The sequence below is a fragment of the Cynocephalus volans genome, chromosome 2 (assembly GCF_027409185.1).
Source record: "Cynocephalus volans isolate mCynVol1 chromosome 2, mCynVol1.pri, whole genome shotgun sequence".
Classification (NCBI taxonomy): Eukaryota; Metazoa; Chordata; class Mammalia; order Dermoptera; family Cynocephalidae; genus Cynocephalus; species Cynocephalus volans.
This window is the reverse complement of record NC_084461.1, coordinates 62,779,566-62,798,568: the sequence shown is the minus strand read 5'-3', so window position 1 is coordinate 62,798,568 and position 19,003 is coordinate 62,779,566. Positions and strand designations below refer to the sequence as shown.

The 19,003-nt window shown below is 36.3% G+C and overlaps 1 protein-coding gene across 2 annotated transcripts in view; it reads left to right on the top strand.

Annotated features, from left to right (window-relative positions):
• Positions 1-19,003, top strand: part of FAM169A (family with sequence similarity 169 member A) — a 48,480-nt gene that overhangs the window by 15,717 nt on the left and 13,760 nt on the right. For both annotated transcript variants that reach the window (XM_063088198.1, XM_063088197.1), the window contains one exon: positions 9,352-9,531. In XM_063088198.1, coding sequence (XP_062944268.1) covers positions 9,352-9,531 — 180 coding nt within the window. The remainder of the gene's footprint in view (positions 1-9,351; positions 9,532-19,003) is intronic.

The following is a 19,003-nucleotide window of genomic DNA, read 5'->3' as shown; positions in this document are numbered from 1 at the left end:
GAATGAGAGAACAGAGAAACTGGAGGGGAAGAAATCACCAATGAAATAACTTAAGAAAATTTCTCAGAACTATAGAACATGCTTTTCCTGATTAAAAGGCCTGTTGAGAATCCATCAAAATGAATTAAAATAGACCCATACCAAGATAGATTATTGTGAAATTTCAGAACATCTGGAATAGAGAAAAGACTTTGTAATCCTCCAGAGAGTGAGAGAATGATTGAGACAAAGGATCATAGCAACACTGAACGCTGGAAGTGGAACGATGCCTTTAAGATACTGAGGGAAAATGATTTCCATTGTAATTCTTTGGCCAGTCAGATTATTAGTGAAGTATGAGAGTAAAAGAAGGAAATTTCTGATGTTCAGTCTCAAAACAATTTACATCTCATTGTACCCTTTTTCAGGAATTGAATAGAGTTTGTGCTCTACTAAAATAAAATGATCCAGAAAGAAAGATACTGGGTCAGGAAACTAAGGACAGAAAGGAGATCCACAAATCACAGCGATGTCATCTCCAGTGTGGTCACCACCAGCTTTATGTGGCTATTTTAATTAAATAACATTTTAAAATTCGTTTTCTCGGTCTTACTGGTCACATTTTAAGTGCTCGATAACCACATGTGCCCAGTGGCTAATGCACTGGACAAAGAAGATAGAGAACATTTCCATCTTTGCAGAAAGTTCTTTTGGACAACACTTTTCGAGAGATTGATCTAGATTGGAGCAGGTCAGAAAACTCTGGCACATTGATTCAAGAAGATGGAATTGATAGAATACCTGATGTTTTTGAACTTACCAAAATAGGATTCACAGAGTTATGGGAGACTTTGGGTAATAGGTTAGCAATAAATAATAAATCATTAGTATTAAGGCAAATCAAAAAGCAGTACAGGAAAGAAGCAGTCATGATATATTACATGGCTCAGTTGTCAAAAGCATTTATATAGTCATTATGTAAATACCAAAATTGATCTAACCCCCCCAAAAGACAAATTACTATTTTGGGGTAATTGAGTGTGTATGTGTATAGGAAATGTGTTTATGGTGGAGTTGGGATTGGGGTGTGTGAATGTATGTAAGAGCTAAATTTTCATCATCCACAGTGAGAAGTTAGTTAATTATGCCTTAAGTGGAAAAATCAAGAAGTAAATATCAAGATGTAGTAAGTTATTTAGAGATATGGAAGTAAATACCAAAAAGATCAGTTAAGTGATTTCAAACTAGTTGCCTCTGGGATGTGGAAAGTGTGTGTGTGTGTGTGTGTGTGTGTGTGTGTGTGTGTGTGTGTGTGTGTGTGTGAAAAAATGGTCACAGCACTGCTTTTTTCTCAAGTCCTATAGGACTATTGTACTCTAAACTACATACATGTATAACTTTGATTAAAACCAAAACGTAAACATTTAAAAAAAATGGAACTATTCCTGGAGTCTAATCTGTGCCTTCCACAAAATTAGCTGTTTTATAAAATTTCATGGGGTTTGTAATACTCAGGGCATCTGTTAAAAAGGCTATGCTAAATAGAAAACAAATGAAAAAGGCTCAAACAGTTATTACAAATGAAAAAACCCAAAACACCACTGGTTGTTTCAGTGAAAATTTTGTGGCTTTTTGGCCTACGTCAAGAAATATATAAAGATACGAATTCATATAAACCAGATACCACATTTTAATGTAGACAAGCTGAGGAAGAAACTGAGGGTGCTATCACTAGCTGCCGTTTTGGAAATACCTGTTATTATTTGGTTTCAACTGTGAGTCGCCTTGTTCCAGATTGAAGATTCATATTTTGAGGTAGGACAGTCTGGTCAACAACTATTGTAAATCAATTTAACTCAGGACTAAAGGGACTTGTGAGTAATACTAGAGGATGTATTTTTCATTTTGGTAATCTCCGTTTGAAATAATTTGTATCCTGTCTTCATTTGCTAGTCAGCTTTCCTTACGACTTTCAGACCTTTACTGGGAGCTATGTCCATGATCTTGCCCTACTTTTTTGGACAGATAACTCACTTCTTGTTCACGAAAATTCAGGTTTCTGGCCCTTCTCTTTTAAGATTATTTTAAGGGATAACAAACTGTGATATAAAATGATAAGGATTGATAGCATAGCTAAAGGCAAAACAGCTGAAGTTTGTATTGGAGGATTGCAGTTATATTTTAGGGACTTGAGTCTGTCTGGGTATGAAACTTTTCTTAGGGAAATGAGCAAAGGCCTGTGAGAATCTCATACTATTCTGTGGCTACCTGAAATTTGTATCGGAAATGAAATGCCTGGTTTGGTCAGGTGAAGTTCTAGCTATCCAAAAATCACGTGCTTTCCAATAAAGGTTCTGTTTATTGGGGAGATAGGGCTGACTTAGTCGAGACACAAAGATTCAGCCATCAAAAATCTAGTGGGTGAGACAAAAAACAATAGTTGGTAAACATCTGATCATAATTCACTTTGATAAGTAATGTACAAGGATACTTCAAAAACTTTGTGGAAAAATAGAATTAAAAGACACTGAATCTTTCTGTGAATTTTTTGAAGTACCCTCATATGTGCAGATCAATAATAGCAGTCATTGAAGAGTGAGTAGTTAATTTTGCATGGTGGAAGGTGTCACTGAGAAAGTGATATTTAAAAGTAGCTTTGAAGGGTAAGCAGGGAAAGAACATTTGTAGTAAGTATACAAATGGAAAGTAAATATATGAAAGAAGGCTCAGAGTCATGAAAGTTCAGGGTGTATTTGGAACTCCACCCTGAATAAACGGGTGGGATTAAAAATAAGAGGGGTGAAGATGGAGGTCCGATTGCGAAGAGTCTTAAATGCCATGTGTTTTATTGCCCAGGAAGCTTTCAAAGAATTTATGTAGGAGTAACATGATTAAATATTTTAGGGACATAATTTTTGCAGCACTTGGATGCTGGGTAGGAAGATTGTATTTTGAAGTCAGCAAAGTTAATTAAAAGGGCTATTTTAGTAGTCCAGGTGAAAGAAGGACCAAAAGAAAAAAAAAAGCGAAAAAAGGAAAGAGGCAGTAAGAATGGAGAAGGAAAAGGATTTGAGGGAGATTTTTAGGAAGACAGTGTGATGACTCCATTTCCTGCGTTGTAGGGACAGAGGGGAGCATCCCGTGATGAATCTGGGTGGTTTGGCAGGTGTACCTAGGTATTGGTGCAAGGCTGTTAACTAAGATTGGGAATACCGAAGAGGGAGTAGATTTGGTAATGCTTCAGTTCAAATTGACGTGGGAAGTTCAGTGTTCCTGTGGGCTGTGTAAGTAGAGATGGATAGTTAGAAATGTAAGCACGTGGAAGAGGTGTGGGTATTCATGTGGGCCCCAGATGTCGATGTCATTTTACAGTGTGGATGAGATCCGCCCGAACTGTCGTGTAAAGTGGGTATGTGTAAGTGTTTATCGCTGTGAGCATACGTTACTGTAAACAGCCTGAGGTAACCAAATGTAACTGTCGGCAGAATGCCAGCAAAAGGTACCCTCTCCTGAGATGTGATCATTGATTTCCTGAAAGTTAAAAAAACGAAATGTTAATCTGCTGGGAGATGAGAGGAAGAGGAAGGTTACGTGAGGCTACTCGCTGTCCACCAGATATTTGTGCTTCCTTTTCTGTAGTCTAATCATTGGCCAGCTGCTGTCCAGTCAGATTATATTTTCCAGTTACTCTCACAACTATGACAAAGTAGTGAAAGAAATGACGTGAGTGACTTTGGGTCAAAGTGCTTAAGATGCATTCTTTTTCCACATCTGTGGGCTGAATGAAGAGGAAGGATTTTGGAGACATAGGGGATGGGGCAGCCATGAGATAGAAGACATGTGGGTTCCTGTGGTAGTCTCTTTCTTTGGTGGCCCCCTGTGAACCACGCTTCCTGGTGCTTACATCCTCCTATAGCCTGCTTGAATCTGGGCTGGCCCTGTAACGTGCTTTAACAAGAAGGCAGGACACATAACACTGTGCTGAACCTTAAGAAGGCTGGCAGTTTGCACTCTGGCACTCTTACTCTTAGGAGCTAGTAACCATGTAAGAAATATGACTCCCTCAAGACCACTGCGTGGTGAGGGAGCCTAGACAGCTCCGTTGAAGGGAACTGAGGCTCTGGCTGACAAGCCCAGCTGTGCTCTCAGTTGGCAGCCACCACAGCTGCCTGCTATGGGAGTGAGGCTGTGCGGACCTTTAGCCTTTCCAGTGCCCTAGGTGATACCACGTGAGCATTGTGACAAATAGTAAATAAACTTGTTTTATTTTAAACCCATACATTTTGGGCTGTTTTGTAAGGCAGCAATAGGTAACTGAAACAGTTCCTGGATGATTGGGAGGCAGAAAGCCATCTACTCCCGAGGAACACCTATGTGGGATGTTCTGTAAGCAAAAATGGAACTTTTATTATGTTAAGCTTTCCAGGTTTGGTTTGTTATAACAGCTAGCATTACCTTAACTGATCTATAAAGTATGAAGACTATAGTGAGGTTGTACTATCTAGTGGTATATGACAAGATCTCTCATCTATAGATAATCACATTATTTGTTTGCCATTCACTTTATGTGTCTTCTGTGGAGACAGTCACACACTGATGCCTTCATCAGGTGTTGAGCTGGGTTTCACGAAGGTGAGGAAAGACTTTCCCGGGTAGACAAAGAAGAAGTAAGTAGTGATTGCATGAGAAGAGGAAGCCACTGAATTGTGGCAGAATATCTGCTCTTGAATTCTGTACATCGCTCCTGAGTGGTATCATTGAAATGTATGTATTTATTCAGAAGTTACTTTTAAGTGCCATATGGAGAGGGAAGGTGGGAGGAGTAAGGGAAGAGAGTAGGAGAAACAGCAAGAGGGAGAGTAACAACAATTTTGTAAGCTCCATCCTCATGGAACTTACATTTTAGAGGAAGAGATAGCAGTGAATAGACAAGAAGAGATGCTGTTAGGTGCTATGAAGAAAACTAAAGTAGATTAAAAGAACAGAGTGTGTGTATGGGGGGAGGACTATTTTAAATAGAACGGTTAGGGGAAACCTCTCTGAACAAAGTGGTGAAATAATGCAATATATGTGGAGTTTGAGGAGAAGAGATTTTCAGACAAAGAACTGAAAATGCAGAAACCCTGAGGCAGAAACAAGCTTGGGATGTTTGGGACACAGCAAGAAAGCCGGTGTGGCTAGAGCAGAGGGAGTGATATGGGTTTGGAGAGAGGCAGGGGCTGTACACTGAAAGGTCTTGTAGGCCAAAGAAAGGTTGAATTTTATTCTTTGGGTGATGACAAACCGTTGAAGGGTTTTGAAGATGAGAGTAAAATGATTTGATTTGCCTTTTAAAAAGATAACTGACAGCTGTGTGGAAAACTGGGTGCAGGGGTGCTGGAGAGATGGCAGGGTTAAGAGTTAATTCAGCGGTTTATATTATGTTCACGTAGTTGTGCAACCATCATCATTCTCTAATTCCAGAACATTTTTATCACCACATAAAGAATCCCTAAACTCATTAGTAGTCACTTCCCATTTCCTTTACCCCACAGCCCCTGGAATCCACTAATTTACTCTGTGTGGGTTCTTTTTCTTTTTGAGTTGTAAGAGTTCTTTGTATATTTTGGATACAAGTCCCTTATCAGATATACAATTTGGAAATATTTTCTCCCATTCTGTGGGTTGTCTTCATTTTCTCGATGGTGTCCTTTGAAGTACAGAAGTGTTTAATTTTGATGAAGACCAGTTTATCTACTTTTTCTTTTGTCACTTGTGCTTTTGGTGTTTTAAGAAAGCTTTGCCTAACCCAAGTTGATAAAGTTTTATGCCTGTATTCTAAGAGTATTATAATTTTAGCTCGTGCATTTAGGTTTCTGACCCATTTGCAGTTAACTTTTGTACATGATGTGAAGTAGAGGCCCAACATCCTTCTTGCATATGTGTCTCAGCACCATTCACTGAAAAGACTATTTTTTCCCCGTAGAATTTTCTTGCCACCCCTGTTGAAAATCATTTAACCATAAATATGAGGGTTTGTTTCTAGACCCTCAGTTCTATTCCAGTGATTTCTTTTATCTGTTCTCATGCCAATACCATGCTCTCTTGATTACTGTAGCTGTGTAGTGTTTTGAAATTGGGAAGTGTGAGTCCTCCAACATATTTCTTTGTCAAAAATATTTTAGCTATTTGGGGTCCTTTTCATTTTCATATAAATTTTAGGATCAGCTTGTGAATTTCTGCAAAAAATCCAGCTGGGATTTGGAATCTGTAGGTCAGTTTTGGGAGTATTGACATCTTAACAGTGCTTGTATTAAGTCTTCACATCCACAAGCATGAGATGTCTTTCTACTTATTTAGGTGCTTTTAAATTTCATTTAGCAATGTTTGTAGTTTTTAATGTACAAGTTTTGCATTTCTTTTTTTTTTTTTTTTTTGTCGTTTTTTCGTGACCGGCACTCAGCCAGTGAGTACACCGGTCAGTCCTATATAGGATCCGAACCCGCGGCGGGAGCGTCGCCGCGCTGCCAGCGCAGCACTCTACCAAGTGCGCCACGGGCTCGGCCCCAAGTTTTGCATTTCTTATGTTAAATTTATTCCTAAGTGTTTTCTTGTTTTTTGCTGCTATTTTAAATGAAATTTTTTCTTAATTTTATTTTTGGATTGTTCATTGCTGATACATAGAAATACAATTGATTTTTGTATGTTAATCTTTTATTCTTGCTGAATTTCTTTATTAGTTTTAATAGTTTTTTAGTGGATTCCTTAAGATCTTCCATATGCAAGTCAGGTCATTTGCAAATAGAGATAGTTTTACATCTTGCTTTCCTATCTGGATGCTTTTTATTTCTTTTTCTTGCCTATTTGCCCTGGCTAGAATCTCCAGCGCGATGTTGAATAGAACTGGTGAGAGTGAACATCCTTGTTCCTGATCTTAGGGGAAATGTACAGTCCTTCATCATTAAATATAATACTGGCTGTTGGTTTTTGTAGATGCTCTTTATCAGGTTGAGGAAGTTGAGTATTTTTATCATGAAAGGTATGGATTTTGTCAAATGCTTTTTCTCTGACTATTGAGATAATCATGTGGCTTTTGGTTTATTTACATTTATATGAACTCTTCCAGTCTTAATCTTACTCTCATGTGTTACAGAAGTTAAAGGTAGACATTAGTGGTCAACAGCATTTGGATAAATGGCAGAAGCCTTGGGAGTAGATAAGATTACCCAGAGAAAGCATATAGAAAGAGAATAAGGCCAAAGATGAAAACTTTGAGGAATGTAAACATGCAATCTGCCATGTGCAATGCTGAATTTGATCACTTTGAGTTAATAAGTTTAGTGAAAACTTCACCTAAGGCAGCAAGTTGTGGTTTTTGCTTTACTATGTAATTATGCTGCTGTGTGCAGCTATTGATGTATCTTAAGAATCTCTGGTAACATGGGAACCTTTTCTGTCCTTTATTTGATCCCATTTGTATACAAGTCACACCCTGGAGAGTAGAAGTATTTAAGGTGTATGCAAAAGAAGAGAACCAGTATGATATTTTAAAATGAACATATACATAGCAGGTAAATAGTAGAACTTTAAACTTCACGAACAGTACTTTTAACATTGCTTTTAGGTGCTGGAATTTCCCTTTTCTCTACTAGAAAGAATGTTTCTGTGAGAACAGAAGAAATTCAATTCATGGGAAATTTCCTTCATATAATTAGTATTGTTTAGTAAGGCACCTGAAGCATGCACAATAGTAAATGACCATAGATCCTCAGACTTCATATTGAGAATTAGAGCTGATAGTGCTTTCTCTTCTGATTCATTTTTGCTTTGTACTTCAAACTTGAACTGCCACCACTTATGTTTCTTTTAATTTCATAATCATGTCTATAGTTACTATGAGAAAACCCAGATTTCAAGGTATTAGAAACTGATAATGCTCACATTAGCTTGTTGGTTAGACTACTTGTTAGATTCACAAGAAAATTAGACCCTTAGAAATATCCTAACTGCATGTCAGTAATCAAGATCTAAGTATATAATAAAGTGTATTACCTACTCTAAATTTAAATTGGTTGATAGTCTTGGAGACTACTGCAAAAAGTTACTGAAGTTCTCCAATTAAGTCATAAATAATTCATATTATTTGGTTAAACTGGAAAAAAGCCTTTGTTATATTGATGAACTCATTAAATGATATGATTGATAGAAGTTGACTTGTGAGATGTTTGTTATCTGAAAGTTGGTTTCTTGTTTGAACTGTATTATGAGGGGGTCTTCAAAAATTTCGTGGGAGGATTTGTATTATCTTTTAATAACATTTTTCCATGAACCTTTTGTTTTTTGTTTTTTTGTTTTTGATAGCTGGCAGGTATGGGTCTCCAAACTCACGATCTTGGTGTTATAAGACTGCGCTCTAACCAGCTGAGCTAACCAGCTAGTCCTCCGTGAACTTTTTAACGTGCCCTCATATTAGATTTATCCAAAATCATATGGGTGATCTTAAAAATAATAAATTATTTTGAAGCAAAAAAAGGTAGAATATTGATTGATAAGTATGAATTGACTCTAAAGTTAATAGAAAGTGGGAAACCCTACCATGTGCTCTCAACTTGTAAACTATCTTAAGACATGTTAAAGGAGCTAATACATCTGTGTGGGTGGCCAGAACCCAGATATACAGCAGGCTTCTTAAAAACCAAATCAGCATAGCTGCATAATAAGTTGAGACATATTTAGACACTATAAATTATTTCTCCTGTTCAACCTTACACATATAAGATATATTTAGAATCATATCACAGCAAAGAAGTTTGCTGACTTAGTCATTTCTAAGACAAATGTTTCCAATTAGTCTTTAAAAATTTGGAGAACAATTTCACTTCTTTACCATCAAGTCAGTAAAAATGTACTCACTAAGTACTCACTGAGACTTAGTACTCACTAAGAAAAAAGTCAAGGGAAAAGATGAATGTTCAGGTACTAAGGTTGGAATTACATACTTCATGTATTACAAACTATATGTAGTCATCAAATATTATTTGAATTTGAAATTTTGATAGTTGAGTTTTCAAGTTGTATAAGCCTATAGACAGTGATAGTATATGTAGTCAGGTATATATTTCAGAAAATGGTAATGAACTGTTTGTCCTCCATTAGATGATATTGTTGGCAAACATAAAATACATAGCTCTTCTTGTTATCACATGTATACATTATGTCATGTAATAGCAGCTGGAAAACACTTTATATTATAGAATTTATACATTTCTTTAACACTCTTCTTGTTGTAGGAAACGAACTAAACATTTTCAGAAAGACCATTAACTCATGTTTGCTAAACGTGTATATATTTTAGTGTGAAAAACGGTTGGGTTTCTGTTCTTATTACTACAGGAAGCCTATGTGCCTCATTTCTTACCCAAAGTTACCAACTGCCGGTTCTTGACACAATGTTTGTAAGAAAGAAATATCGAGGCAAAGATTTTGGGCTTCATATGCTGGAGGACTTTGTTGATTCCTTTACGGAAGATGCACTTGGCTTGCGGTATCCTCTGTCTTCTCTCATGTACACAGGTAAATGGACTAAGTTAAAAAAATGTTAAACTTGTCTCAGTGTCACTTCTGATTTTGTTTTTCTAGAAAATTGTAAGTGTGTGTGTGTCTGTGTGTGTGTGTGTGTATATATATATATCGATATTTAATAAATTTGGAATCTTAGCTGTTTAGGGTTCAGTTTTGTAAATGTGCCCTTACCTCATGTATATGGCTTTTTTAGGGGGTGTGGTAGCCTTTAAAAAAATTTTTGATATAATTCACCGATACCATAAAGTTTGCTTTGTTAAAGTGTATAATTTAGTTGTTTTTAGTATGTTCATAGTTATGCAACTATAACCACTACTTCCAGAACATTCCCATTACCCCCAAAAGAAATCTTGTACCAGTTAGCAGTCACTCTCCATTTCTCCCTTCCTCCATCCTCTGGCAACCACTAATCTATTTTATGTCTCTATAGATTTACCCATTCTGGACATTTCATATAAATGGAAGTATACCGAATGTGGCCGTTTGTGTCTGACTTCTTTCACTTAGCATAATGTTTTTAAGGTTCATCCCTGTTGCAGCACAAATTAATACTCCATTTCTTTTTATGACTGAATAATATTCCATCGTATGGATATAACACATGTTGTTCCAAAGTGATTGCACCATTTTACATTCCCATAAGCAATGTGTGAAAGTTGCAGTTTCTCTACATCTTCGCCAATGTTTGTTATTATCTGTATTTTTGATTATAGCCATCTTAGTGGATGCAATGTGGCATCTCATTGTAGTTTTGATCTGTGTTTTATGTTAAGCATCTTTTCATGTGCTTATTGGCCATTCGTGTATCTTCTTTGGAGAAACATCTATGCAGATCCTTTGACAATTTTTTCTTTGGGTTGTCTTTTAAGTTAAAAAGAAGAAAGAAATTTCAGACATACAAAAAAGTATAAAGAATAATATAAATACTCAGGTACCGTCCCTGAGAAATGGATCGTTGTCAATACATTTGAAGCCTCCTGTGTACTACAACCCACTTTAGACTCACTCCCTTCCCAGAGATATGTACTGTCCTCAATTTGGCATTTATGTTTACCATGCATTTATTAGACTTTTAGTACATATGTATGTATTCTCAAACTATATTGTTTTATATATTTGGAAACTATATGTACTATATGAATTCTTCTGCATTTTACTTTCGTTATTCATCTTTAGGTTTATGAAATTCATTCGTGTGGATTCATGTAGCTCTATTCATTTTCATTGCTGTTTAGTATTCCATTGTATGGCTATACCATTTGGTGATGTTTAAAAAACCTTTAGAGGATTTATTTTTGCATTTGTGTAAAGCCCATACAACTACTTTTTTCTTGATGAAGTAAGATTTAATCCCAGAAAGTAATTAATTTGGAAACTTATAAAATATAATTTACTATCGATTTCAGTCTAACACTAGATGTTTATTTTCACTGAAAATGTATTTTTATTCTGAGTTCTCCTCCCTTTAATATCAAAAGTGATCCAGAAAACAGGAACCAAGTTCAGTTTTGCGTACCCACATTGAATCATATTTTCTCTGTAGACCCATACATGAGAGTGAGATGGATATTGCATGCCCTTGGATAATCCTAAAATGGATTACCCTAGTTACTGCTTTACTGCATTTGGCAAAGAATGCAAAGACATCCACTGTCGGCAGAATCCCTTAATACTTACCCTTTTCTAGGATTCTAATGATAAATAAATTGAATACCAAATGAATTACAGATGAGTATCAGCTAATTTCTGTCTCCGTATAAAGTTTTGGTGGGCTTGAACTCTATTTTTCCTTCATTTCAGGTGGGGGATTCCCTGAAAATTTTTTACTGATGTCATCTGTATAATTTTGTGAATAAGACTCTCTGAAATGTGAAAATAATTGAAGGAATATATTGAGAACAGAAATTTTTGTAGTCCTATTTCAGACTACGTGGCCTCTCCATCACTTTGTTTCTGGCTATCACCTGACTCTCCTGAAAGTGTGCAGTGCTTATTAGATTTGAAGGGCTTGGATTTTCATTGATTTTTCTCCTTCAAATCAGTTAATAGTTCTCTGATGACCTTTACTTGTTTCCAATAATGTTTTTGAATATTTCAGGAAAGACTGTAGTGTTTTACATTGCAAGCTTTAAAAAAAAGATAATTTGTTCATTCCAAAATGCATAATGAGTACCAAGTATAGAAGGTCTTGGTCTCAGGCTAGAGTAGATGATTACTAAGTATAGGAAGTTGTTTTACACAGTACTATAGCATGCATACCTAGAGACATGGTATAAAAAAGGCCCATGTTCTCTTTAACTCATTTATTGTGTAATTTTGCATGGTGAATGATTTCTGCCTCAAAACAGAGTCCCTGACTTTTCACCAGTTTAAAAAAAAAAATTTTGTGAATGCCTGCTACGATTACTAACTTAAATTTTATCTTGAATGATATGGTGCAAGTTGAAACAGGTGTTAACAGAAAATGGGGGCACTTTGCATAAGTGAGCGTCAGTAAAGCTAAAATATTCTTGTCACATGTCCAGAACCTACCTTTGTTTATCTACCATATCCATCTTATTTTTAATTTAATAATAACTTGTTTTATATTCATTTTTAAAAATTTAAAATGTAATGATACTATTAAATGACAACATAATAAATAAATATAATAAATATTTATAATAATTATTATTTTAATTTTAATATTTTAAAAATATTTATTTTGGTTACATTTTGGTATTATTAATACAGAATTATTTCCAGTGAACAGGTAGTACAATCACAAAATTCAAAAGATATAGAAAAGTTTCAGTAAGAAATCTCCCATTTTGTCCCCTCAGCCAGTTTCTATTCCTGAGGCAAATAATGTTATCAGTTTATTATATATCATTCCAGACATAGTATATGTTTATGCAAACAAAATGTATATATTTTCTTTTTTCTTCCTTTTCTGTACAAATGTTATACTTTATACATTAAATCATTTTACTCACTTAATATATTTTATTCCACATCAATGTATACAGAGCTTTCTTATTTTTTTTTAAACATGATATGGGCCATTCCTTTTTTTTTTTTTTTTTTTAACATAGTATGGTTCAAATGGTTATACCATAACTATTGATGGATGTTGTCTCTAGTCTATTGTTATTTCTGCCAGAAGAGGCTAGGGTACAGTGAAAAAAAAAAAAACAACTGTTTTTTCTCTCCACTGTCCCACCACTCAGCACAACAATTCTGACACTACACATGTGGGGGTTTTTCCCCACACACTAAGCAAGCAATTCTCTATTGGACACCAGCTTGGTATCTTCTAATTCAATTCAATTCTGACACTATCTACCTGGAGATCCCACAGGTTTAGGGCTCAGTTCCACAGGCTGCCCCCACATTAGATGCCAATCACAAGTAGTAGGTTGTCAGCTATACATCTGACTCACTGGCTATAAGTCGGGGCTCCCATTACACCCTCCTGAGGTTCAATTAATTTGCTAGAGTGACTCTCAGAATTCAGGGAAACATTTTACTTCTGTTTACTGGTTTATTAATAAAGATTATAGTAAAGGATACAGATGAACAGTCAGATGAAGAGATTCATAGGGTGAGGTCTGGAAGGATCCTGAGGTCGGAGTTCCCCATTGGAGTTGGGGTGTACCACCTTCCTGGCACTTGGATGTGTTCATCAGTCTGGAAGTTGTCTGAACCCCATAGTTAAGGGATTTTTATGAAATGTCATCACATAGGCATGATTGATTATTAACTCAGTCTTCAGCTGCCCTCCCATCTCCAGAGAATGGGGGTTGGGACAGAAAGGTCCAAGCTTATGATCATGGTTTGATCTGTCTGTGACCAGCCCCATTCAGTAGCCCACCAAGAGTCACCTCATTAGAACAAAAGACACTACTGTCACTCAGGAAATTCAAAGGGAATTAGGAGCTGTGTTAGGAATTGGGGTCAAAGACCAAATATTAGAACAAAAGATGCTCCTGGCATTCCTGTCTAGAAGGGTGTTAGGAGATCTGTGTCAGGAACCTGGGCAGAGACCAAACACCAGAACAAAAAAATTCTCCTGGCATCTCTACCACTGAGGAAATGACAGAGATTATAGGAGCTCTGTGCCTGGGACTGGGGGCAGAGACCATACGTATATTAATTAATATCGCCAGCTTTTGTCATATGCTATGGTAAAACAGCAGCAACAACAACAACAAAAACTTAGTGGCTTAAAATCACAGATTGATTTCTCCCTCGTGCCACATGTCTATCAGTGACCATCTTTGTCATGCTCCCTCCACCCCGGCTCACTGAGCAGCTACTCCACAACAGTGCCAGTGACCATGCATAGGTGTGTGTGTGAGCTAACCTGACTTAGAAGTCCTGTCACCCCATGGGAACTTCTTTTCTTGTAACAAGCCAAGGGCATAGCTTTGTGGTTTGAAAAGGGGAACAGGAAAATGCCCAGCTACAAGTCATGCTGAACTTGAGGAGGCCCACAAATATGCATTTCCACTAGATATTTGTAATTTGTTCATATTTCACAGTTCAGAGGCAGTTTACCAGTCAATGGTCCTTTTTACCATAAGTCATGTTACCTACCAGTGTAGCTTACATTCCATTTTTATCAGGTTTGTGCGAAAAGAGTGATAGAAGCAAGGTCTTTCTCCCATGGAGTTTACCCTTTACTCACATAAGTACAGTAGTCTCCCTTATCTGTGGTTTTGCTTTCTGCAGTTTCAGTTACCCGTGGTCAACCATGGTCTGAAAATATTAAACGGAAAATTCCAGAAATAAACAATTGATAAATTTTAAATTATGCGCCCTTCTGAGTAGCATGATGAAATCTCCCACCATCCTTCTTTGTCCCGGGACGTGAATGATCCTTTTGTCCAGTGGATCCACAATGTAGATGCTCCCACCTGTTAGTCACTTAGTAGCCATGTCAGTCATCAGATCGACTGTCATGGTGCAGTGCTTGTGCTTAAGTGACCCTTTTTTTACTTAATAATGGCCCAAAGCACAATAGGAGTGATGCTGGCAATTCAGATATGCCAAAGAGAAGCTGTAAAGTGCTTCCTTTCAATGAAAAGGTGAAAATTCTCAGCTTCATAAGGAAAGAAAAAAAATTGTATGCTGAGGTTGCTAAGATTTATAGTAAGAACAAATCTTATATCCTGAAATTGTGAAGGGGGAAACAGAAATTTGTGCTAGTTTTGCTGTTGTACCTCAGACTGCAAAAGTTATGGCCACAGTGATAATTGCTTAGTTTAGATGGAAAAGGCATTACATTTGTGGGTGAAAGACATGAACAGCATGATGCATGGCAGTTGGGTTCAATACTATCCGAGGTTTCAGGCATCCACTGAGGGCCTTGAAATGTATCTTCTGTGGATAAGGGGTGACTACTGTATATCTAAAGGGATAAAGTCTTCAAAGTGGAATTGCTGGTTAAATTACTTGTGCATTTGTAAGTTTAATAGCTATTGCTAAATTGCCTCCCATAGAAGTTGTACCAATTTACAGTTCTACCAGCAATGTTTGAAATGCATGTTTTCTCACATCTTAGCAACACAGTTCATCACATATTTTTGATATTTCTTAATATGGTGGGTAAAAAATTTTATCAGGATAGCTTTTTAAAAATCCACTTTATTGACAACCTACAGAGTGGGAGAAAATTTTTGCCAACTATGTATCTGACAAGAGACTAATACCCAGAATATACATAGAACTCAAGCAATTATACAGTAAAAAAATAAATGATCCAATTAAAAAATGGGCAAAGGAGTTGAATAGACATTTTTCAAAGGAAGACATACAAATGGCCAACAGATACATGAAAAAATGCTCAACATCACTAGTCATCAGGGAAATGCAAATTAAAACCACATTGAGATACCACCTCACTCCAGTTAGACTGGCTATGATCAAAAAGACAGTGAATAACAAATGCTGACGAGGGTGTGGAGAGAAGGGAACATTACTGCACTGTTGGTGGGAATGTAAGTTAGTACAACCACTTTAGAAAACAATTTGGAGGTTTCTCAAACAACTACAGATAGATCTTCCATAGGATCCAGCAATCCCTCTTCTGGATATATATCCAGAGGAATGGAAATCATCATGTCGGGCTGAGCCCGTGGCGCACTCGGGAGAGTGCGGCGCTGGGAGCGCAGCGACGCTCCCGCCGCAGGTTCGGATCCTATATGGGAATGGCCGGTGCACTCACTGGCTGAGTGCCAGTCACGAAAAAGACAAAAAAAAAAAAAAAAAAAAAAGAAATCATGTCGAAGAGCTATCTGCACTCCCATGTTTATTGCAGCTCTGTTTACAATAGCCAAGATATGGAACCAACCTAAATGTCCATCAATAGATGATTAGATAAGGAAACTGTGTTATATACAGTATGGAATACTACCCTGCCATAAAAAAGAATGAAATACTCCCATTTGCAACAACATGGATGAACCTGGAAAAACTTATGTTGAGTGAAACAAGCAAATCACAGAGCAATAAATACCACATGTGCTCACTCATATGTGGGAACTAAGAGAGAAAGGAATGCAGGAAAGAAAGACCACAGTAGTCCCATGATCCAACAGAGGGAGGGAACATTCCTAGGGCTACAAACTGGAGTTGAGAAGAGAGGAGGAAGGGGAGTGGTTGGGGGATAATTGTAAGGGGACAAAGGGTACAAAAGTAATTTCTGGTAACGGGTATGCCCCCAATATGAATCTGCCCCCCACATCATAGGCAGGAGGGGGGACAATCAGCTTTGTATCTCATGAATATTTGAAATAAAAAAGTGATAATTTTATACAGTAACATATACCTGTTTTTAGTGTACATTTTGATGACTTTTGACAACCCTTGGTACAACATAATCTAGATGTACAATATTTGTATTGTTCCCAGAAGTTCACTTTGTCAATCTCCTAGCCTCCTCTGCCTTCAAACTCCTGGCTCCAGGCAAGCACTGATCTGCTCTCTGTCCATCTAGATTAGACTTTCTTTTCTAGAATTTCTTAAAAAATGGATGCATATGTCTTATATACTTCCGTGTCTGGTGTCTTATTTTTGAGATCATCAATATTGTTGTCTCATTACTTCATTCCTTTTTTATTGCCCTCTATTTCTGTGGGTTCTGATCTGTGGATTCAATCAACTGTGGATTGAAAATATTCAGAAAAAAAATGCGTCTGTGGAACATGTACAGACTTTTTTCATTATCATTATTTGCTAAATAATGCAGTATAACAACTATTTGCATAGCATATACAATGTATTAGGTATTATGTACATAAGTAATCTAGAGATGATATGGGAAGATTTGTATCAGTTGTATGTAAACACTGTGCAGTTTTATACCAGAGAAGTGAGCATTCTCAGATTTTGGTATCTGCAGTAGGAACTTGGAACTAAGCCCCCATGGATACTGAGGGGCAGTTGTATTTCTTGTTTGTATTATCATACCACAATTTGTTTATCCATTTGCTTATAGACATTTGGTTTTTTTCTGCTTTTTGGCTATTATTAATAAAGCTGCATGAAAATGTCTTTGTATGGACATATATTTTCATTTCTTTGGAGCAAGTACCTAACTGTGGGATTACTGGGCTTTATAATTGTGTGTTTAGTTGAGAAGTTGCCAAACTATAAGTGGTTATACCATTTTGCATTCCCATTAACAATGCGTGGAAGTTCCAGTTGCTCTGCATAGTCACCAGTACTAGATGTTGTCAGACTCTTTAATTTAGATCATTTCTAATAATGAGTGAGCAGTGATATCTCATTGTAGTTTTAATTGCATTTTTCTGAAGACTAAAGATGTTGAGCATTTTTATGTAATTACTGGACAATCATATACCCTAAAAAAGAGTACAAAAATTGGAGTGTTTGTCCACATCTTTTGCCCATGTTTGTATTGAAATGCTTGTCATCTTATTGAATTATGAGTTCTTAATCCCAGATACAAGTCCTTTGTTAAATATATGTACTAAGAATTATTTCTCATGGCCTTTTCATTTTCTTAATGTTGTTTTTAGTATATTCGCATTTGCTGCTGTAATTAATTTTTGATATTATTGAGCTTAAATCTCCCATCCTGTTAATTACTTGTTCCATTTGTTCTTTATTTGTTTTTTCTTTGGGAAGTATTTATCAGTTTTCTCTCTCCACAATTGGTTTATTAGCCATACCTTCTTGTTTTGTTTTGTGTCCTGTTGTGATGGTTTCCTCCAGTGTTTTCCTTCCTTGTAGGTTTGGAAACTAAAACTAGGAAACATGAGAAATATTTTCAAATATATGGAAATATACATTCAAAAATGATAAAATAGTATCCCAGTGTTCACATACCACTATCCAGATTTAACAAAGTTAAGATTTTGCCATATTTGTTTTAGTTTAGTTTTGGGTAGAATTAAGTGCAGTGTTTATTGTAGATATGGCTGACGTTCTCTTGAACCCCTCTCTAATCCCATTCCCCTTTTTCCGTTCCTCCCCAGAGATAATTGCACTTATGAAGTTCGTGTATATCCTTCCTGCCCATGGTTTCATATTTACATGTCTGTAAACATTATAGAGTATTGTTTAGTGTGCATTTTTTTATTGTTTTAATCTTTTCACAAAGTTTTTATTGTGATAAATAATCTATAACATAATATTTATTATGTGTAGGTGAACAATTCAGTGGCCATTATACACAATGTTGTGTACCCATCACCACTATCTATACCCCACATTTTTTCATCATCCCCAACATAAACTAAGCAATAACTTCCCCCTTTCCCCTCTCCTCATCTTCTAGTAACATCTTTTCTGTTTTCTGTCCCTATGAATTTGCCTATCCTAGGTCTTCATCTAAGTGGAATCATACAATATTTGTCCTTCTGTGTCTGGTGTATTTCACTAAATATAACATTTTTAAGGTCCATCATTTTGTAGCATATATCAAAATTTCATTCTTTTTTATGGCTGAGTAGTATTCCATTGTGTGAGTGTAATGTATTTTGCTTATCCATTCATCTGTTGATGGACACTTGTATTGTTTCCTTCTTTTGTCTATTGTGAATAATGCTGCTATGAACGTTGGTGAAAAGATATCTGTTTGAGTTAATGCTTTCAATTCTTTTGGATATATGCCTGAGAGTGGAATTGCTGGGTCACATGGTAATTCTATGTTTAACTTTTAAAAGAACTGCCAAAACTGTTTTGTTTAGTGTGTTTTTAAACTTTATATGTGTCATCATTTTGTACATATACTGACTCACTTTTTTACTGAGCAGTTTTTTGGTTTTTGTTTTCGTTTTTTTCAGATTTACCAGTGTTGATACAGGTAGCTATAGTTCATTTGTTTTAATTGTTGTATAGTATTTTATTGTATACATATTGTAATTTATTCATATATCCCCCTGTTGATGGGCACTTAGGTTGTGCTCTTCCACCCCATTTGACAAACAGTCCTGTAATGAACATTATAAATATC